At 37.1% G+C, this 24,269-nt stretch overlaps 1 protein-coding gene across 1 annotated transcript in view; it reads left to right on the forward strand.

Annotated features, from left to right (window-relative positions):
- Positions 1-24,269, forward strand: part of LOC150088053 (WD repeat-containing protein 17-like) — a 350,289-nt gene that overhangs the window by 250,490 nt on the left and 75,530 nt on the right. The window contains exon 18 of the mRNA XM_090369994.1: positions 22,262-22,361. Coding sequence (XP_090226120.1) covers positions 22,262-22,361 — 100 coding nt within the window. The remainder of the gene's footprint in view (positions 1-22,261; positions 22,362-24,269) is intronic.

Here is a 24,269-nt window from a genome sequence, read left to right on the forward strand (position 1 = left end):
AAGAAAGTGAAATAAAGTGAAAAACGTGAGATAGTTTTACTTTACTGGCCTTTCGAAAATGAAATGGTTGATATCTTAGATTCAAACAAGTTTCTTCAGATATACGATGAAAATGATGAGTACTTTATGAATTTCCACAAAAGGTACAAGTTGGTCATCGATATTGACAAAACGTAAGAACACGTAACGTAAGAACACTCATCGGTGAAGACAGGATATTAGAGCTGGAAAAGGAATTAGAAAATGTGAATTGGAATATCATCGGTTTGGCTGAAACAAGAAGAAGAAATGAATCACTTATAAGTTTATCAAGTGAAAATCTGCTGTACACCAATGGAAACAGTGAAAGCAGTGAAGGTGGAATTGGGTTTCTGGTCCATAAAGATTTTAAAAACAACATTTTGGAATTCAAAAGTACATCACCAAGAGTGTCAAGACTAATACTCAAGATTTCTAAGAGATACAAGCTAAAGATTATAATGATTTATGCACCAACATCGAGCCATGATGATGAAGAGGTTGAAGAAATGTACACTGAAATTGAGTCTTCTAGATGAGCAGAAAACCCACTACACTATTATTATGGGAGACTTCAATGCTAAGGTTGGAAAAAGACAAAACAGCACAGAAAGGGGAACTATAGGAAATTTTGGAATTGGTGAAAGAAATGAAAGAGGTGAAAGACTTGTGGAATTTGCTGAATCTCAAGGACTGTCAGTAATGAACACTTTTTTCAAGAAAAGGGTGAACAGAAAGTGGACATGGAAGAGTCCAAATGGATTAACTACTAATGAAATCGACTTCATCCTCACTAACAGAAGATATATTGTGAATGATGTTACCGTCCTGAATAAGGTAAATGTTGGAAGTGATCACAGAATGGTAAGATGTACACTTGATATAGATGTAGGAAAGGAAAGGAAAAAACTGACTCGAGTAAATAATACAAAGGTCTTTGAAATAACAGAGGAGGAGAAAAAGCAGTATGTACTGGAACTTAAGAACAAGTTTGAGCTTCTGCCGACTGCTGAGGACCAAGATATCGACGACGAATATTACAACTTTTTGAAAGTGATAAAGCCCAAGAAACCTATAGGGAAAAAGAAATCCAAAGAAGAAAAAATTAGTCAAGAAACACTTGTCATGATGAACCGAAGACGACAAATGAAAAGCAAGAAAAACACTGACAGGGAGAAAATTGAGTATACTGAGTTATGCAAAGCCATTAGAAAGAGACTCAGAGAGGACATAAGAAGATTTAACACAAGAAAAGTAGAACAAGCATTAAGGGAAAACAAAGGATTTAAATCAGCAGCCATGAGCAGTAATACAGAAAGACAAATGATACTGAAACTGAAGAATAGCAATGGTGTACTTATAAATAGCAGAGAAGGCATAATTCAAATAGCAGAAGACTACTATAGAGAATTATACAAGGAGCGAGGAAATGATGCCAGCAGTGGGGAAGATGGATCGCAAATTAGCAACATATACGACATACCCGATATTCTTCCTGTTGAGGTAGAAGGCGTTGAAGAAAATGAAGAATCAGAAACCCCCAGGGAGAAGACGAAGTTACTGTAGAGTTGTTAAAATTGGGATGAAGAGACATAACACAAAAACTGGCAAGGCTCTTCACAAAATGCATTAGAAAAGGTGTGACACCTAAGCAGTGGAATAATGCAATCATAGTTTTGCGGCATAAGAAAGGAGATAAATCAGAAATTGGAAATTATAAACCAATTAGCTTGTTATCCCACATCTACAAGTTGTTCACAAGGGTCATTACTAACAGATTAGAAAGAATACTGGATGAGAATCAACCGAAAGAGCAAGCTGGCTTTAGGACAGGATTCTCAACTATGGATCACCTTCATGTAATATCACAGCTAATGGAGAAAGCAAATGAATATAAAACACCATTATGCCTGGCATTTGTGGATTATGAAAAGGCATTTGACTCCATACAGCATAAGGCAATGTTTCGGGCACTGGAAAGACAAGGCATTGATACCCCATATATTATGATTTTGAAGAAAATATACGAGAGTGCTACCTCCTTTATTAGACTAGACAAAGACAGTAGGAAATTTAAAATTGAGAAAGGAGTTCGACAAGGAGACACAATATCTCCGAAGCTGTTTACTGCTGCCCTTGAGGAAGCTTTCAGAAGATTAGACTGGTCGCAGAAAGGAGTCAATGTGAATGGAGAGTACCTAAACCATTTACGATTTGCAGATGACATTGTGGTCATAAGCCATGATCCCAAAGAATTAGAGGAAAATCTTAATCAGTTATGCACAGCTAGTAAGTATTTTGGACTAAAGATGAATATGGCTAAAACAAAAGTAATGATGAACAAGTATGCCACAGAAAGGGAAATAATGATTGAAGGAGCAGTAATTGAAAAGGTGAAGTCATATACTTATCTGGGACAAGTTATTAGCTGTAATAATGATAAATGGCTGGAAGTCAAGAGAAGAATAAATTTTGGATGGATAGCATTCAGGAAATATAGTCACATACTGAAGAGCAATATCCAAGTTTGTCTGAAACGTAAAATAATGGACCAATGTATACTCCCCATCATGACTTATGGAAGTGAAACTTGGGCACTCACCAAAAGAATGGAAGAGAAGCTGAGAACTACACAGCGAAGAATGGAACGAATTATATTGGGAATCAGACTGTTAGATAAGAAGAGAAACACCTGGATTAGGCAGCAAACTCAAGTAAAGGACATTCTTATCAAAACTAAAGAACTAAAATGGTCTTGGGCAGGACACATAGCTCGAAGACATGATGACAGATGGACTAAGAAAATAACAGAATGGTATCCAAGAGGAGCTAGAAGAAAACCTGGAAGACAAAGGCGGAGATGGATAGATGAAATTCATGAGTTTGTGGGTAGTAAATGGATGTCCAGTGCTCAAAACAGAAGGAACTGGAAAGTTGCTGGAGAGGCCTTCATCCTGCAGTGGATTGAAAATGGCTGATGATGATGATGATGATTGACAAAACATTAGAATGTTGTAGAAAACTTTGCATCCAAATGGACAATAAAGAGGATGCTTGAGGGAAATGTGAGGAATATGTTCAAAGTTGAATTGCCGAGGATGCTAGCAGACTTCAAGAGAACAATGATGATATTGAAATGATTTCGGAAAACTCGCTATCTGCTGTGATACGTTGGCAAGATATTATGATCAGTGACAATTACTGCAAGTTGGTTCAAATGACAAATAGAAAACAATGCAAGTTGATTCTTGAAATTATACATCGAATAACAGATCAAGCTAACACAGCACCACTTCAGATATTCTTTACTGGTCCAGCAGGCTGTGGCAAGACATTTACTTTGAAAATTATGATGGAAACTTATAATCACTTAAGTCAGGTGCACAACTCGCTAAAGAACGCATTCGTCACCTGTGTGTCTACGGGGAAGGCGACCATAGCGATCATTGGTACTACAGTTCATTCGGCATTCAAAGTTGGTATGACGCATGGTGGTCTTGCTTGAGAAACTTTGCACTTCTATCGTAACACGTTTCAAAACGTTCAAGCAGTATTCATTGATAAAGTTAGCATGATTGGAGCTGACATTTTGCATACAATCAATGCGAGACTGCAAGAGATCACCGGAGAATTCGATCGAGAGTTTGGTGGTTTAGATATCATATTTTGCGGAGATTTGTGTCAGTTGCTGCCAGTGAATGCAAAGCAGATATTCAAGCCTCATAATAATTCTGTTGGTGGTGCAAATTTGTGGCAGTCTCTCAGTTTCTTTCCACTGTTTCAAGTAATGAGACAGAGTGATGTTGTATTCTCCGGCATATTAACTAAAATTGGAAACGGCAAAACAGTAGATGTTGCAGAAAAGAAGTTAATCGAAAGTCGATTTAGAACATGAGACTTTGTCATGGAACAAGTACCAAATGCTGGCCGTTTGTTTCATCGTAACAATGATGTTGTTCAATATAATGCTCAAGCATTGGAAGAAAACACCACCATCGATTGTACAGCCGACGATCACGTCACCAGTTACAAGGCGCCTCCGTAGCCAGGTGGGCAGGAGCAGCAGTGTGTAGCACACGCTTCTTGGTTAGACTGGGGTTCGAGCCCGTGACCACCAAATACGGAGGATGCAGAAAGGTCAGGGAATGACCACCACATATCCCCGGAGCAATATGGCCTTAGTTGCTAATGCTCCTAAAAACCAAATAACAAACAAACAACCAGTTACAAGAGTCATGAACAGTCGATTAGTATGTGAACAAAACTGCATCAAATAAGTGTAGCAGAGACTGGAGGTTTGCCATACATATTGCATCTATCGACTGGAAAACCTTACATGATCACTACAAACATCAATGTTGAAGATGGTTTGGTCAGTGGAGCAATTGGAACTTTACAGCACATTGAGATGGAAGAAACAGAAATCAAAAGACTGTGGTCACATTTCGAAAGCAAGAAGATTGGAACTAAGAGTCGTCTCAAGTCTCGCCCACACATATTGTCACATCGTGGTGTATTAAAATCTGGCTGGACTCTGATTATGAGACGTTCTGCCACAGTATCTTTCAAAAGAAAAATGCTTAAATGCAAAAGAATCCAATTTCCATTGGTTGAAGCTTGTGCCATGATGGTTCATAAATCTCAGGATGGAACTTTCAAAGAAATTGTATTTGATTACGATAAGAGTTATTTGCTGTTATTTGTTTTTTTTTTTTTTTAGAAGCATTAGCAACTAAGGCCATTTTGCTCCGGGATATGCGGTGGTCATTCCCTGACCTTTCCACATCCTCCGTATTTGATGGTGACGGGCTCGAACCCCGGTCTAATCAAGAAGCGTGTGCTATGCACTGCTGCTCCTTCCCACCTGGCTATGGAGGCGCCTACGATAAGAGTCTTGAACAGTAAATCATATATGTTGCATTGTCGAGTGTTAGAAGCATCAATGGCCTGTACATCAGAATGACGACTTTACATTCAACCATGCTCGCGATTGTAACGCACCTAAGATGCAAGATCTTCGAACTGAATTGAAACGTTTGAATAACCATCGTTTGGAAACATTCTCTTCAACTGCCTTACAATTTTGGGATCAAGTTGCTTCTTTGAGTTTCAGAATGGTATTGTTGAATACACATAGTTTGAAACTTCATAGTGAAGACATTGCAACTGATCCAATTCTCATGGAATCGAATATCTTGGCATTAAATGAAACAAAGCTTGAAAACGATGAAAATGTTGAAGTTCGAGGATACAAACGTATCACACAATTCAAAAGACTTCTGGTGTTGTGATATACAATAAAGTCAAATCGACAGTATGTACACCACATATTCTCATTACTGTGGATGCAGACTCGCTACGGCAAATGACTGGTACAGATAATTGTGGCAAGATTTGTGCAGCTGAAGTTGAAATAAATGGACAGAAGACTTTGCTTGTATCATTCTACATCTCACCTAATTCAGCATTGAAGCAGATTAAAGATTTCTTAATATCCAATCTAGCGATTTATATGCCAAAGTTTGGAGACATACCTAAAGTTGTAAGGAAATTCAACTTTCAGAAGATCTCAATAATTTTAGTAGGTGATTTCAACATTGACATTAAGAAACCTGAAAATGTCCATTCCTCGACTTCATGGAATCAACATTCAATCTTAAACTTGCATCAGATCCTACAAAATCTACTACACGTGGTTAATCATGTATCGACTTGGTCTTCATTCGCAATGTTAATAGTTTGAATTGTTTCCACTATGTATCCTACTTTAATTGCCACAAACCTTTATTGTTCATTGTAAATGAAAATACCGAATAAAAGAAAACTGATTTTATTAAGCTTAAATTGTATTTTTTCATTTCACATGACATTATTCACGGATCCACCTTCGGCTCCATGGAGCCAATGTCAATTTTTTTTTATTTGATTTGACCCTCCTTCATCTCAGCATCATGATAAAGTTGGTGATAACGAGTTTCTTCTTCTTTTTCTTTTCACAAAAAAATAAAATGCACTAAAATTGGAGGTTTTTTTAAATTTTATGAAAATTTCTGTTTATTTTTGTTAACATTTTGATATCAAAAATAATAACATTGTTTTAGTTAATTTTTGTTTGGCCTTCAGGTGTGCTGTTGTAGTCTACATTGCAAAATAGAAATGCTGGATAATAGCGTTGTTGTCTGTTATGTATAATCATTTCGTAGTACTCGTGTAGTGTCAAAAAACTTCAGAAGACATGCAAGGTTTTCCATGTATTGTAAAACCTGAAAAAGGTAACAAGGTAAATAATGTATGGTCCACAAGGAGCGTACCATACATTTTTCAGTTTCAAGCTGTGGGAAACATAATGTAATCAGACATTTGCAAACAAGTTAGCATAACAACATCATGGAGTTCATAGAAAGAAATGTAAAAATTAATGTTGCATTTCTTGGTGACAGTGATATCATGCATGCTGAATGTTTATCTGTAAAAAAACAAGATAACAGCATTGTCATGGAACAGTAGAACACATAGAGGAACATAGAAATCTTCCCCTGGTGCAATATAGCTGAAGCAGCTTTTGCGCCACAAAACTACAACAACAAATCTTCCCCTGAGTTCTAGATGTGTTGAACAGTACAAGATGTTATCCAAATGTTCCCGGAATTTGAATGTTGGAGATGCTATCCAAATGTTCCCGAAATTTGAATGTTGCGCGGAACTACATCTAGTACGGACTTGTGGCGCTAGGTAACACTGCATGCATCCTTTGTGAATCAGTGTGTCACATGGTGTTGGGCTGGATAGAGTCATTGAATATTTATGCACAGTTCTTTGGCAGTGTGTTCTGCAGTTTGCGATTGCTGATGCAAGAGAGCAATGTGCTTGCATCAAGTTTTATTTCCTTTCTAACAATACAGCAGCAGAAACCCATAAGAAGTTGAAACAAGCTTTTGGTGACAATGCTTTAGGCCAGACGCAGATCTGCTACTGTTTTAACCATTTTAAAAATGGTCAAATGTCAGTTGATGATGATGATTGCTCTGGGTGTCCATCATCAAGCACCACCCTGGAAAATGTCAGAAAAGCTAAAGTTCTACTGTGACATCCTGAGGCAGTTAAGGGAAGCCATCAGGAGGAAACATCTAGATAAGTGGTGACAAAGAAATGGGTCCTTCATCATGACAATGCAATGTTCCACACATCTCTCACTGTGGTGCAGTTTTTGGCATCCAACAACATGAAAATCATCCCTACCCCCTTATTCCCCAGACTTAGACCCCTGCGACTTCTTCCTCTTCCCATGGATGAAAATCAAGCTGAAGGGTCGAAGATTTTACAGCATAGAGGATATCCAAACCAAATCACAGGCGGTGCTGAACACTATGACGAAGAAGGACTTTCAGAATGCATTCAAATCATGGGAGAAGTGCTGGGATTGGTGTTTACACTCCCAAGGGGGACTACTTCAAAGGTGATGGTGGCAAATAAGACCCAGGGTGAGTCGAATTTATTTTATAAATACATTTCGGGAACTTTTGGGTAGCATCTCGTATTATGTTCCCAATAGTGAAATTAAAAAAAATACAATTATAGAAGAACAAAAACAACAGTTCCCATTGTTAGTGAACTTGCACAGATAGGGAAAGAAGAGGTAGTGATGAATCTGAAAAATGGGCCATTTTTGATTGCTACAGATGGCAATAATCAAGTGATTCCAGGCCATATCCCATTCTGATCAACTTTTGTAAAAAAAAAAAAAATTGAGGGAAAAAAAAGATTTAGCATATGGTTATAATAAGCTGCCTTTGTCATTTTATTAATTTGTGATCTGAAAAGGTAGCTGCATGCCCTCCTGTGAAAATGAATGATTACTTTGTGGATTTCTAGATAATAGTAAACTATCTAGAAAGAAGTGCTAAAAATGAAAGATATATTTAAGCAATTTGAACTGTTACATGCCACTAAAGTAAAAAAAGATTTTGAAGCATATGATAACTGCCTTTAGTTAAATGTGCAACTAGACTGGTAGAACAGTGGCAGCCTTTGACAAGTCTATCAAAAGAGGAGGTTAGAAGCAGTAAAAAAAGAACATGAGCACTACTTTCATAGTTACCAAATTGAAAAGTACAAGCAGTCACTGGTGAGTGGTACTGACTCATACCGAAAACCAGTTCATGATCAAAAAGAAGTTTTGAAAGAAGACAAATTATGAACTCCCCAAGGAAAAAACTTCTGAATTGCAGATTTCTGGTAAAAGCAATTCTAAACAAGCCAAGCAAGCTGATGACTCTAGGCACGTTGTCCTCATGCGTGCAGAAAGTTCGTCCATTCATGTTCCTCTCATCTAGATTGAATAAAGTAGTTTACTTGTTCCTTTTGAATGTTATGCCAACATTTGAAAATTCAAACATAATTCTTCAATCCAGTGTACCTCACTTTCATGTACTGAGCTCATTACTCCTAGATACATTGAAGAATGTTATTTGAAAATTTGTTATATCAACAGTTTTTAAATCTTCCGCTTACATTTTGGACCATAACAGACTAACCCAGAATTTGACTTACTCATAGTCATTGCTGTCAAGGTCGTGGAAAATCCAAAATAAGAGGAGATTTTGTTCTTTTTTATTCGGTAAGGAGGTACTTTATTGTTATATGTGACTACATGGTACAAAGGTTCCTATTGAAAATTTATGATCTTATAAATGCCAAGGTAGCACAAATTTCATCAAATCTTACTATGTAATTTTATTTATTATTATTATTATGTTTTGTTTTTTTTTTTTTGTGGACAACTTTCCAGTATTTTTTGGTGTTATGAAGGAATAGATGTTTTTTCAGTATCAATTCCATCAATTTCAGCGTAAGAACCTAATAAATGCTATTATGAAAGTGTTGATCTACAAGAGGGAACTTATAAGTGCACAGGGAAGCTTGCAATATAACTGATTATCCCAAGCCATGCTTGGCATTTTAACAATCCTCATAGCAATACTGAGTCAGAGAATATTCAGTGAAGAGAGAGAAAAACAAAAAGTGAGTTCAGGTGAGGCTTTGGAAATACTCCTGCCAGCCAAATCTAGACAGCAGGGTCTTGGTTATGAACTTTTACTCAACCTTTCTGAAGAGGGCAAAGTCTGCAACAGTATCTTTTTTGAAGTAATCAATGTCAGTTGATTTCTGTTAGATATTCTCTTAGACGTCAACTGATGTCTAAGAGAATATCCAAACAGGAATCCACAGACTGAAAAATCAAACGAAATATTGTGAACAGTTACTGGATAAGCTAATATTTGAAAGCATACTGTACTGGTAAACAATCTTATGTGTAATTTTAATATAAAATATGTTTGTTATTAGTGAAATTTAATTTCTAGTGCAGTGGGGACTTTACAATAACCTCCTGTTTTTTGAAAAAAAAACCTGTTTTGGTTTAAAACTCCATATTTTCATACTTGATCTCCAGCTTTTTGAAAGTCAACAGTTAGCAGCTATGCAATAAATATGCAACACTACATAAAAAACCCCTGTCACTTCCAAAATTATTCAAATAACGCTTTAGGAAAGTTGACTGATCAAATAGACCAATAACCTCAAACAGGAAATTAACTGCTCAATTAGTAAATGATTACAGCAGTACCAGATTTTTAAGACCAAAGATCAAAAAAATGTAATTTTTCATAGACTTGAAATTTTATTGTATTAAAGTGATACTTTCATTACAATGATATTTGTTAAAATGAAATGTTTATTACAATGGTATTTGTGAAAATGAAACATTGGCATTAGCGTTAACATTAGTAGAGGCATATGATGCAAGAAAGCAAACTTATACAGTATCAGCCAAAATAAAAAACACACTTCCCATTTTCCCCATCCATTCACTCCAAAAGTTTGTCCAGTTCTTCCTTGAATTTATTTAAGCTATCAACTTCCACAATGACAGATAGAAGTTTGTTCCAGCAATCAACTACCCACTGGCTAAAGGCAAATTTTCTCACATCTATTCTACAACTGTCTTTCCTCAATTTGAATTTATGCCCCCCCTCATGCAAAGTCTGAGCAAGAGGAAGAATCCCATCAGCATTGAGCTTGCTCAAACCATTCAAAGCCTTAAACATCTCAGTCAAATCACCTCATTGATTCCTAGTCTCTGGGCCCTGCAATTTGCAGAACAGAAGCCTTTCTTGATAAGAGTACTCCTTTCTTCCACTCATCAATCTCGTTGCCCTTATCTGTACTCATTCCAGCAGCTCTACATCCTTCCAAAAATGAAGCCTCCAGGCCTGTATACGGTTCTCAAGATGTGGTCTGACCATTTCCTTATACAATAGGATAATTACCTCCTCATTCTTGCTAGCAAAATTCCCGAATACCATTTAAAAATCCCCCATGAGCTGTCCTGGCAGCTTGTCTGCATTTCTCAGAGTACTTCATATCTGATTGCACAATTGCCCCCAGGTCCTTTTCATTCTCTACCACCCTCAGTGTAGTACCACACAATTGGTACTTTACTCTGGGATTACTGTTACGCATATGCAGTATTTTGCATTTGTCAATGTTAAAATTCAGTTTCCATTTCTCAGCTCATCAGCTAACTTTTGTAGAACGAGTAGAAGTAGCATGCCATCATTGCTGTCATTAACCACCCTGCCAATCTATATATCATCCGCAAACTTCGACATTAAGCCTGATATATCATGGTCAATATCATTGATAAATATAGAAAAGAACAATGGGCTTAAGACAGAACCCTGGAGGATTCCACTAATAACATTATTTCACAAAGATCAGTGTCCAGTGATTACCGCACTCTGTCTTCTTCCACTCAACCATCCCTTATCCATAGCAGCAACTGTCCTTAGTGCAGTCTTTTACAGTAGTCTTTTATGTCAACAGTATCAAAAGCTTTCCTGAAATCCAAGTATATGATATTAAAATTATTTTTTGCGTCCAATTCCTTTGTGACCACATTGTAGTATTAAATGAAATTGATCTGACAAGATTTACGCTTAATAAACCCGTGCATGTCTGAAGTATAACTACATAATGGCGAGATCCAATCTTCCTTACATTTTGAGGGTACACCTCCGGTGTTCGCAGGCCGGCCGCAAGTTAGTACACCGGATCGAACCTATTGATAACTCTCTAGGAGGCTTCTGGATCAGCTAGTATATAATCTTGCTACCTCTACTCGGCCAGATAGTTACTGGAGGGAGTCCAAGTAGTGTGTATGCGGGGGGCATTGTCGAGGCCACGTTATGTCAAGGATCTGGGTATATTCTTACCATGTATATGCCCTATCCAAAAATTTCATTACTTCATACAGCATGTCCCACCCACTTTTTCTTACTACTGAATACACCATGAATTGTCAAACTAATAGAGTAAGTTTATCTGCGAAAAGATCTAAACCTCCCAAAACACTTCCTAATTCATTTCACAAATATACGTGGTCTCAGTTCTAATCTCAACGATGTCCATTTCCACTTGCAGTCTGCCAAACCCCATGTACTTTTTCTGACAGAATCTCAGTTATCGGTTGATTCAACTACTGCTCATCTCAGTTGCCCAAATTATTCGCTGTATGATTCCTTTCGCCTCATAGGTGGTACTTGTGCATATGTCCATTCCGATATTCCCTGTCAGAGATTTGGTAATTTGGAATCTCCTCTCTTCGATGTTCTCTGGCTTAAAATCTATCTACCTCATTGTGTCATATTCATCTGTTGTCCCTACCATTGTCCCAACTCCACTAATCACTTGGAGCTCTTTGACTTCCTCTCTTTGCAACTTGACTTTCTTCAGTCCAGCTTTCCTAACAGTGAGGTAATTTTCCTCAGTGATTTTAATGTTCACAACTCCAGCTGGCTTCCATTTTCTAGTCACACCGACGCAGCTGGTCGAGATGCTGAGGCTTTTGCAATTACTAATGACCTTGCACAGACTGTTCATTTACCTACAAGAATACCAGACAATCCTAACCATACAGCCAATGTGCTTGATCTTTTTCTCACAAACAACCCTTCTAAGTACACGATCGAAGTGAGAAGTCCTTTAGGCACCTCAGATCACAATTTGGTGATTGTCTCTTCTCCAATGGAGCCTTTATCTCATGGCTATTCTCAACCTTGTATTGTTTGGCATTACAAGAATGCAAAATGGGATGACCTGCGAGATTTCTTTTCTTCTTTTCCTTGGTCGGATTACTGTTTGAAAACTTCTGATGTCACCGTTTACTCAGATCGTGTCAGTGAAATTATTCTTGCAGGAATGGAATCCTTTATCCCACACTCCACTTTAAAACCTCGTCCTTTATCTAAACCTTGGTTTTCCAATAAATATGCTAAGGCTGTTCAAGAGAAGAACGTTGCATATCGTAATTGGCTTGTTTCTAATTCTTCAGTTTCATTTTCTGCCTACACCAAAGCTCGCAACAATTGTAAAGCAGTCATTAATTAGTTCAAACTAGATTTGAACAGGCTGAGTAGAAAACTTGCTTCTTGCCCTAAAGGTAGCCAAGCATTCTGGTCTCTTGCCAAAGCTATTGGCCGCAACTTTTGCCCATCTCTGCTCCCACATCTGTCCAAACCAGATGGTTCTGTTGTCACTTCAGCCAAGGATAAAGCTGACCTGCTAGCATCCCATTTTTCTTCCAACTCATGTATTAATGATCTTGGTAAAACACCTCCCACCATTCCCAACACGCTCCATTCAATGCTTCCTGTGGTCTTCTGCCAAAAGGATGTCAGAAGGATTTTGACGAATCTTGATGCTAAGAGGGCTCCAGGTCCCGATGGTATTTCTCCACTTGTTCTCAAAACCTGTGCTCCTGAACTTACTCCTATTCTTTGCCGCCTTTTTTCACTTTCTTATTCCGAAGGTGTTTTTCCTTCTGCTTGGAAATTTGATCATATCCAGCCAGTTCCTAAAAAGGGTGACAAGTCCCTCCCATCTAATTATTGTCCCATTGCAATTACTTCTACTCTTTCTAAAGTAATGGAGAAATCAATTAACTGCCAACTCTTAAACTACCTAGAAACCTTCCGTCTGATCAATGATCAACGATCGCCAGTATGGATTCCACCAGTGTGATTCACTGGTGATATTCTGGCTTATGTTATGATATATGGACTAATTCAATGGAAAGGTTCGGTGAAACACAAGTAGTTGCTCTTGATATCTCAAAGGCTTTTTATCGTGTTTGGCATAAAGTTCGTCTAAAAAAACTTCCACCTTACGGTTTGCCAACGTTTTTTTGTAATTGGTTATCCAGTTTTCTCTCTGATCGCTCACTGAGGGAGATGGTAGATGGCTCTCTGTCTTCTAACTTCTCCACTAATGCCAGTTTCCCCCAGTTCTTTACCACACTCTTTTCCTCTTGTATATTAATGACCTTCTTCCATTGACTGGAAATCCTATCCATAGTTTTGCCAATGATAGTACATTGCATTCCACTTTCCATTTTGAGAAACCTTGTCCTGCTCAATCATCTTCAACTTCTCGAAAATCTGCTACATTCCTTAAATGCCGATCTCCAGGTAATTCTCCAGTGGGGCAATAATAACTTAGTTGATTTCAATCCTTCTAAAACTCAGTCTTATGTTATATCTCGCAAAAAGGATTCTTCTGCTCCTATGCTTATCTTTGGTGGCACTCCAATTTCTAGGCAAAATGATATATCTCTTTTGCGGATTACCCTGACTTCTAATCTCTCTTGGCACCAGCACATTTTTTACAAATATTGCTTCCTCAGCATATAAAAAACTAGGTTTTCTCTTTTGCTCTCGGCATTACTTTTCTTCCAAACAGCTGTTCACTTTGTACAAATCGCAAATCCGCCTACCATGGAATATTGTTCCCACGTCTGGAGTCGTGCCCCCAAAACCTCTCTCAGGCTTTTTGATTCCATTCAGAAGAGGGCAGTTAGGTTAATTAATGATTCATCTCTAACAGAGTCTCTCCACTCGCTTTCTCATAGACGTACTGTTTCTGCTGCATGTCTCTTCTACAGATACTTCCATGGGCACTGTTCTTCTGAATTGGCTTCCATAATTCCCGCTCCCTCTTTCAAAACAGTCCGAACACGTGCCACCACCAGTCAACCTCCATATACTGTCGAACTCCAAACTCACAGAACCAACTTTTCATCTTCTTTGTTTATTCATTGAACTGTTGTTTTCTGGAACAGCCTTTCTTCATACGTATTTCCTGAAAATTACAGTCTACAGAAATTCAAGTCCAATGTCAACAGATATCTTCTTTTGTCTTCTCAACCTCCAACCCAAGCACGGTACTAAGTACTATAGGTTCTAATACCTCTCGTGTTTGGGGTTTACATAAAAAAAAAAAAAAAAAACAGTCTTGTTTGGATCAATGGTGTTCTGGATATGGCCTGCGAATTATTTTTATAAGTCCCACATTGAAAGTGAACTAAAACAGCATTTTGAATTTTGTTAATTATGAAAAAAAAATTTTCTCATTAAAAGTTTTGTTTAGTAAATGTAATTGTGTACTGTAATTAATAAAATTTTCAAGCATTTTCAATTTTAGGCATATCATTATATTTATTTATTAACCTTAATATTGAAAAGCAGTGATCCTTTTCGGGTTGTAAATTTTCTAAAGTGAGCATTTAAAAGCAAAAGTAAGATTATTTTTTAAAAAAACAAAAGTAAGTCATATTTTTATAATTTTAATAAAATCTAAAAAAATAAACTGCTGACATAGATGTGTTCACATAAAAGTGTTGGGAATTTGCAATTTTTATATTAAAATGAAAATAAAAAATGCTAACATGAAAACAGAAACTTCCTTTTACATGTAACAAGATATGGAAAATGTAACACTTCATTTTTCTCGAACACTCAGTGCGACCCACGGAACAAATCTAACTTTGAATACGGCCCCTGTACAGTAAAAGGTTGGACACCACTGGTCTAGATGATCCCACATTACTTCTTTAAAAAGTGACTCTGCTGTTTTCCCTGGAACAGAAGTGAAACTAACACGTCTGTAATTACTCTTGTCATGCTATGATATCCATTTGTGAATTGGGGATACATTTGCACGTAGGACCTCTCCTGTATCCAAGGATGTTTACTTCCTTTGCTGCTTCCCATTATATAATTGGATAGATACCATCTACCCCAGGTGGCACCTCTGTAGCCAGATGGGAAGGAGCAGCAGTGCGTAGCACACGCTTCTTGATTAGACCGGGGTTCAAGCCCAAATATAGAGGATGCGGAAAGGTCAGGGAATGACCACCACATATTCCTGGAACAATATGGCCTTAGTTGCTAATGCTCCTAAAAACCAAATAACTAACTAACTAACTAACTAACTCTACCCCAGGTGCCTTTCTTAAGTTTAATTTAACAATTTCTCTTCCACTTTCCTCTCAGATATTAAAAAATCATTTAGCTCCTATTAGAGTTTGATAGACATTTGGCCTCCACTTCCCTAAAGAATTTCTCATTTGTGAATGTAGATGCAAAATAGTCATTCAGTTTGTCAACAACCTGAGCAGGATCATCAACAGTCAAACCATCGATATTGAGTGAACAAATTTGATTCATCCCCTTCCTTCTAATGTTTACATGTGTAAAGAAGTCTTTGCTGTTTTCCTTTGCATCCTTCACCAAAGAGGTCTTGTAATCTGCCTTCACTTCCCTGACCTCCTTTATGACTTTATTACAGACTAGTTTATATCTACCATAGGCTTCTGTGTTGCCCAATAATTTATATACATCCAATGCATTTTTCTTTTCTGCCACAAGTTTCATCAGTTCATCTGACATCCATTTAGGCCTATACTTTGAAGAGTTTTTCTTGGTTGGTATGAAAAGCCTAGTAGCTTCTGTGATTATTTCTATAATTAGAATTGGCTGATGGTAACATCATCAGTTGGTCCCACTGTATTGAATTTAAATACTGTCTGCAACCACTGTAAGCGCCTCCGTAGCCAGGTGGGAAGGCGCAGCAGTGCGTAGCACACGCTTCTTGATTAGACCGGGGTTCAAGCCCGTTACCACCAAATATAGAGGATGCGGAAAGGTCAGGGAATGACCACCACATATTCCTGGAACAATATGGCCTTAGTTGCTAATGCTCCTAAAAACCAAATAACTAACTAACTAACTAACTAACTAACTCTACCCCAGGTGCCTTTCTTAAGTTTAATTTAACAATTTCTCTTCCACTTTCCTCTCAGATATTACAAAATCATTTAGCTCCTATTAGAGTTTGATAGACATTTGGCCTCCACTTCCCTAAAGAATTTCTCATTTGTGAATGTAGATGCAAAATAGTCATTCAGTTTGTCAACAACCTGAGCAGGATCATCAACAGTAAAACCATCGATATTGAGTGAACAAATTTGATTCATCCCCTTCCTTCTAATGTTTACATGTGTAAAGAAGTCTTTGCTGTTTTCCTTTGCATCCTTCACCAAAGAGGTCTTGTAATCTGCCTTCACTTCCCTGACCTCCTTTATGACTTTATTACAGACTAGTTTATATCTACCATAGGCTTCTGTGTTGCCCAATAATTTATATACATCCAATGCATTTTTCTTTTCTGCCACAAGTTTCATCAGTTCATCTGACATCCATTTAGGCCTATACTTTGAAGAGTTTTTCTTGGTTGGTATGAAAAGCCTAGTAGCTTCTGTGATTATTTCTATAATTAGAATTGGCTGATGGTAACATCATCAGTTGGTCCCACTGTATTGAATTTAAATACTGTCTGCAACCACTGTAAGCGCCTCCGTAGCCAGGTGGGAAGGCGCAGCAGTGCGTAGCACACGCTTCTTGATTAGACCGGGGTTCAAGCCCGTTACCACCAAATATAGAGGATGCGGAAAGGTCAGGGAATGACCACCACATATTCCTGGAACAATATGGCCTTAGTTGCTAATGCTCCTAAAAACCAAATAACTAACTAACTAACTAACTAACTAACTCTACCCCAGGTGCCTTTCTTAAGTTTAATTTAACAATTTCTCTTCCACTTTCCTCTCAGATATTACAAAATCATTTAGCTCCTATTAGAGTTTGATAGACATTTGGCCTCCACTTCCCTAAAGAATTTCTCATTTGTGAATGTAGATGCAAAATAGTCATTCAGTTTGTCAACAACCTGAGCAGGATCATCAACAGTAAAACCATCGATATTGAGTGAACAAATTTGATTCATCCCCTTCCTTCTAATGTTTACATGTGTAAAGAAGTCTTTGCTGTTTTCCTTTGCATCCTTCACCAAAGAGGTCTTGTAATCTGCCTTCACTTCCCTGACCTCCTTTATGACTTTATTACAGACTAGTTTATATCTACCATAGGCTTCTGTGTTGCCCAATAATTTATATACATCCAATGCATTTTTCTTTTCTGCCACAAGTTTCATCAGTTCATCTGACATCCATTTAGGCCTATACTTTGAAGAGTTTTTCTTGGTTGGTATGAAAAGCCTAGTAGCTTCTGTGATTATTTCTATAATTAGAATTGGCTGATGGTAACATCATCAGTTGGTCCCACTGTATTGAATTTAAATACTGTCTGCAACCACTGTAAGCGCCTCCGTAGCCAGGTGGGAAGGCGCAGCAGTGCGTAGCACACGCTTCTTGATTAGACCGGGGTTCAAGCCCGTCACCACCAAATACGGAGGATGCGGAAAGGTCAGGGAATGATCACTGCATATCCCGGAGCAATATGGCCTTAGTTGCTAATGCTCCTAAAAAAAAAAAACTAAAACTAAACTAAAGCAACCACTGTAGTCCCCTTTACACTTGATGGTAGTTAAATCCAGTGGTGAGCTATAGAGGGCTCGCATGGGCTCGCGAAAGCCCCTTGTTATTTTTTTTTTTAAATTTGCAAGTCCATTGTTGAAACGATCATTTATTTTACAAATGAAATCCTGAATCAATTATTGAGTATCCAGAGCCAAAACTACGGTGGTGTGAGTGGGAACCCATCCCCAGCATTTTAATGGCACAATCGACCAGTTATGTATTTTAAAATTGTTTCATTTTTGAGTTAATTACAGTTAGACCTCTGTTTAACAAACTTCTTTATAGCGAATATTTTTGAATTCCCCTTGGTAATTACATTTAAGATAGTTTCCATAGACTGAACGGATTACAAGAGACAACTTTGTATGCATTGTTCTCACCTCTGGCCTTTAAGAAATTTAGGTAATTAGACAGCACAAATTAAGGGTGAAAGGGATTACTATTCCACAATGTTAGTAGGGTTCATAAAACCTATGGAGCCACATTCCGAGAAGTTACATTAGTTTTCCATATCCAGTCAGAGGATTAAGAAGATTCCCAACACGAATAATAGCCTCTGGTCAACCTGTGTTGTGATTCCCCTTTACTCCAACAAGAAGTCATATGGTTTTCAGAGAAGTGAGTGATCCACACGTTTCAATAAATTTATGTTTACATGGTCACAGTAGCTGAATATCCAATATTTTGCACAGTATTCAAAGAACTGTGACAGTAGCAACGTCAGGGGGGGAAGATGAGGCAACTAAGAATTTAAGTAACCTTTCCAAAGATGAAATGTTGGCAGATTTGGAAACCGTGTTGAGGTTTTCACTGTGAGGAAAATGTTCCAAAATATAATGGCATACAGGCAGGGGCACATTTACATATAAGCTAAACAAGCTACAGCTTAGGGCTTTGCATTACATGGGCCTCGCTCCATCTTAAAAAAATCCTTTTTTAATATTGTCACAGGTGAACTGTAAGAGAGTAGGGCCTCATACATGTTACAGCTTAGGGCTGCATGATGTTTAAATCTGGCCCTGCATACAGGCAGTAATTAAAAAAAAACTCTATGCATTATATCACCAATCTTCAAATAACCAGCACAAATTAAGGATTATTGCTAAAGAACTTGATGTGACAGAACTTCCCAGAAAAAGGGCTAAGGTAAAGAAAGCCAACATGAGAAGCATGCAAAAGTTCGATGAAATTTACCGGTAAAAGTACTTTACCATAACGGCATTTGTATTGTTGCTCGCTCAGTAAACAGACTGTGGGTGTTATCAGTCTGGAGTAGAAGTTGAATCCCATGGGAGCTTGAAACTCTCCCGAAGTGGAGGGGGGGGGGTAACCTGACCTTTTTTTTTAGAATCACTAATTGAATCATGAACAGAGTCATACTGAAAGTTCTAGCATCGTAAAAAATGTTCGTAACGTAGTTTCACTGGTAAACTTTTTCTTTTTTTCTTTCTTCTTTGTGGCCTTTTTTTTCTTAATAAATAATTTATCCACTAGTCCACCAGTGATTCTAAAGAAAAAAGGTCAAGTTACTCCCTCCACTTCGGGAGGGTTTCAATCTCCCATGGGATTCAATTTCTACTCCTGACCAATAACACCCACTGTATGATTACTGAGCGAGCAACAATACAAATGCCGTTACGGCAAAGTACTTTTACCGGTAAATTTATCGAACTTTTGTGTGCTTCTCATGTGGGCTTTCTTTACCTTCACCGAAAAAAGTTTGGGAAAGATATGGGGAAATAGGTATGAAGAGGATGTAAAAATGTTTTGCAATTTAGGTAACAATCTCAGAAGGTGGTGGGGGATAAACCCATAACTCAGGTAATCATAAATGAAAAGAATGAAGTAAACCAGAAGAGAAGGATATTTTAGAAGTATGGAGTAAATACTCTGATAGTTTGCTAAGTAAATGAGCTGAAGATATTACTGAAAAAGAAGAAAAGAATGAAATTGAGAAATTTTGGATGATATCTCTATTACTGAGGTAGAAAAGATATTAGACCAGAAGTTCTGAAAGCTGAAGGGATAAATAGTGTCATGGTGGTTTAATAACATTATCCATAGGTCATTTTCCAAAGGACAAGTTCTAGAAGTCTATATCGAGACATTAATTGCATCGTATATGAAAAGGTCAATAAAGCGGAATCTGAAAATAAACTCTGGGAATATTAAGCAAATAAAACTAGAAAATCTGTGTTAACGATTGAAGATAGTATTAAAAGTGTTTCAAGGTTAAACTTGGAGTGAGGCAGAGCTGCATCTTATGATGCCTTCTCTTTATAATTTTCATGAACCATTTAATAAAGGAATGTAAGTTATAAAGTTTAGTGTGGGAAGGTATAGAAATTGTATAAGTTTTATATGAAAGTAATATGGTGCTGTTAAATAATTGATTACAGGATCGTCAGTGATCATTTAATATGTTAGATAAAGGTTGTAGAGAATTGGGCATGAAAATTAGTTACATAATAACAAAAGTTAAACAAAAATTAAAGTTGGAATCAATAAGGAAGAGTTATAGTATAGATTAAATAACCAAAAATTTTAAGTTAGTAATTTTGATGTATAAATAGACTTTAATGAAGATTGAAATAAACAGTAGAATAAGTAAAACAGGAAGATACAGTGAAATAAATTTAACTACATCTTCCTGTTGGTATAATTAGCCAAAATACAAAATTTTCTGTTTATAGTACACTTTTTATGCCCATTTTGAGATAACTTATGGAACCAAGAGATAAATAATAAGAAATAAAGGAATTGATCAACACTTAGAATCTTCGGAATGAAAGTTTTACAAAAAATAAATGTAATTAGCAGATATAAGAAATATCAGTGCTATATTACAAATGAAGAAAGAAATTCTTGGAGTAACAAATATCCAGCCAAAGGTAAGTAAAGCAATCTTAAGTTGATATTAAATGTGGAACGGATTGGAAGAAGGCAAATTGGATAAACAGATATTCGAAGCAAAAACAAAAGGTAATAGACCCAGAGGAAAATCAAAAGAAAGTTGGATTAATGGTATCATGCAAGAATTAGAAGAAAGATGGTTTTCTCTGACTAGGGCCAAAGATCTAACAGAAATAGAATAGCATTGAAGAAAATAGTGATAATGATCTGTAGTGTAGTACATGTAGTACTATAGTGATCTGTACACCAACTGGGTACAGATTTGGATGGTAATGATGCTGTCTATCTATACTAGTCACCTGTCATTAATTTAATACCAGGGGCTCATATCTGGTGAGTATGGGCTTAGCACACCCAGGGTCCTGAGCTGGATATCATCAATCATCATTCTTCTCTTGGTGATTCCCTTTTGACTCTCTCTCTCTCTCTCTCTCTCTCTCTCTCTCTCTCTCTCAGGGTAACTAACTCAGGAATTTTTTTTTTTTTTTTGGCTGGTGCAGCATAAGCCTCAGGCTTCCTTGCACCATATAGCTAATAATAATAATAATAATAATAATAATAATAATAATAATAAAGGGTTTCTATTAAAAGGCACAGAGACAAATCAAAAGGGATCTATTGAACTTACTTTTAGGTTTATGCAATTTGTTATCTGGACCTTTATCATATTTGGGCTGAACCTTTCGAATTTGATGTTAAGACTGGGCAAAATATTGCTATTTAGATTTTATGATGTCTGTATTTAAATTTTGCCTAATCAGTTGATTTTTCTCAATAAGAAAGTTATTCCATGTCCTAAAAGTTTTTAGGACATGGAATGTTTTAGTTTAGCCTAAAAAGATCATTGATGTACTTCTGAAATAAACACAGTGATTTTATTTGAACCAAAGGAGAGAAAAAATACAACAGTTTTAAGCATAGGGAAACAAAACACATAACTACCCTCATACAGCCAAACACATGCAGAACAGTGATCATCACTAACAACCATTGTTTGTTGTTTGTGTTCATTTTAGAAATGTTGATAACATTGTCAGCTATACTGAGGACAGAGAACAACTTTCCCATTGAGAAAAATGCAGTTATGAAATCATAAAATCTGAACAGTAATATTTAGGTCAGTTTTAATAAATTTCACTGCACACATGACAAAAAAGATCCATCTAGATGAAAAATATCCTATACTTAAAAATAAGTGAGATAAAAAAAAAAGCCTATCTCCTTTAATTTAAACACCATATATTCTTTCAGCAATATATGGTGTTTCAGCAATATATTCCTGATAATTATATTCCATTTTCTTAATATTTCCTAAATGGATACAAATTATAAATTGCAAACAGGATTTTTGAAATAGGTTCTTCTTTGCTGGAGGTATGGGCATACAATAAAACTGTTAATAAACAATTTAATCATTTACCTGTTTTATTTGTTTAAATAATATAAAATGCTTGGAAACTAAAATTATTTAATTTCTTTTATATAGTATCAAATTTTTTCTTATATGTTTTGTAATTATAATGGAAAAATTTTTTTCTCATTTTATTATTATGATAGTGCAATACAAGAAAATATTCTACAGTTATCTGAACGATACCTCCAGGATGGTTTACCTGTTCTTGCTGCATGCTGTCATTTAGCTATTGATGATATTCAGGTGAGCTATAAATTGTATGATTAGACATGAAAAAGGCATGAATGCACATGTGTGCACACATACACCCATATCTATTATTAGTCTTTCATCAAATCTTCTGACATCCATTTAGGTCTAAGCCTTGAGCAGTAGTCCTTAGTTGGTATAAAATCCTACAGTTGCTTCCCATTTAAAATTTTCTGTCACTTATATTATCAATTAGACCCATTGATTATAATTTAAAAACTGCCTGAGGCCACTGTAATCAACTTTATGAAAGCAAAAACCTGTCCCTTTGCCTTTGACAGTAGTTACATGTTTAAGTAAATTCCATATCAGTGCACTGTCCTTGAGACTGTCACAGACATTCTCTCAGGTTTGTTAGTCTCGGCTTGCTACCTGGGAGTCTTAAATGCTGTTGGAACTGATATTCAGGTGACACTCAAGACAAGTAGAACAAATTTTGGCAAAGTCCGATTGGCCTGATACACAAATCCTCTTCTTGCACCTTTATGTTGGTGGGACTGGAGGTGGCTAACCAAGTGTGGACCAACATAAGCAGGGTCAAGGTGTGGCACCCACACCACATGGAGGAATGCTGCCCCTCTGTGTTACTAGGCAATACTAGGTGGTAGATGACTCTTTACTTTGCTTATTTGAGGCTTGAAGTGGTAGAGCTCATATTTAGTCTCCAGAACAAAGCTCCAGCAACCCCCATATCTCTTCCATCATGCAGTATGATTGATGTCTTTCGAGGTTATGATGGACATCATGGTGAGATCCTGTCTTCCTTACATTCGAGTGTACAACTCTAAAACGTTGGTTGCAAGCTGACCACTATATATGCTGGACCGAATCTACTGGTTGTTATTGTTATTTGGTTTTTAGGAGCATTAGCAATTAAGGCCACATTGCTCCGGGAATATGCGGTGGTCATTCCCTAACCTTTCCGCATTCTCCGTATTTGGTGGTCACGGGCTCGAACCCTGCTCTAATCAAGAAGTGTGTGCTATGCACTGCTGCTCCTATCCACCTGGCTACGGAGGCTCCTAATCTACTGGTAACCCTCTAGGAGGCTTCTTGATCAAGTATTGTATAATCTCACTTCCTCTACTCTGCCAGATAGTGACTAGAAGGAGTCTGAATAGTGTATGGAAGGGGCATTGTCGTGGCCATGTTATGTTAAGGAGCCGGGTATATTCCTGTTATGTGTATGCCATATCCAAAAATTTCATTATTTCATACAACTTGTCCTCCCCACCTTTTCTTACTACTGAATATATCATGAATTGTCAAATTAATAGAACAAACTTATCTGCAAAAAGATCTCAACCTCCCAAACACTTCATTCATTTCACAAATATATATATACATGGTCTCAATTCCAAACTCAGTGATGTCCACTTCCACTTACAGTCTGCCAAACTCTACATACGTTTTCTGACAGAATCCCAATTATCAATTGATTCAACCACTGCTCATCTTAGTTGTCCAAATTATTAACTGTATAATTCCTTTTGCTTTAAAGGTGGTAACTGTACATATGTCCGCTCTGATATTCCTTGTCAGAGAATTAGTAATGTAAAATCTCCTCTTTTTGATCTTCTTTGGCTTAAAATTTCTCCACCACATTCTGTCAAATTCATCATTCTCCCAACTCCACTTATCCCTTGGAACCTTTGAATTCCTCTCTTTGAACTTGACTCCATTTTCTAGTCACACGGAATCCAGCTTGTCGAGATGCTGAGACTTTTGCAATTACCAATGACCTCACACAGACTGTTCATGTACTTACCAGAATACCAGACAATCATAACCACACAGCCAACATACGTGATCTTTTTCTCACAAACAATCCTTCTAAGTACATGGCTGAGGTGAGTAGTCCTCTAGGCACCTCAGATCACAACATGGTGATGAGCTCTTCTC

Source organism: Mastigoproctus giganteus, chromosome 3, assembly GCF_048544385.1.
Source record: "Mastigoproctus giganteus isolate SK-2022 chromosome 3, ASM4854438v1, whole genome shotgun sequence".
Taxonomy (NCBI): Eukaryota; Metazoa; Arthropoda; class Arachnida; order Uropygi; family Thelyphonidae; genus Mastigoproctus; species Mastigoproctus giganteus.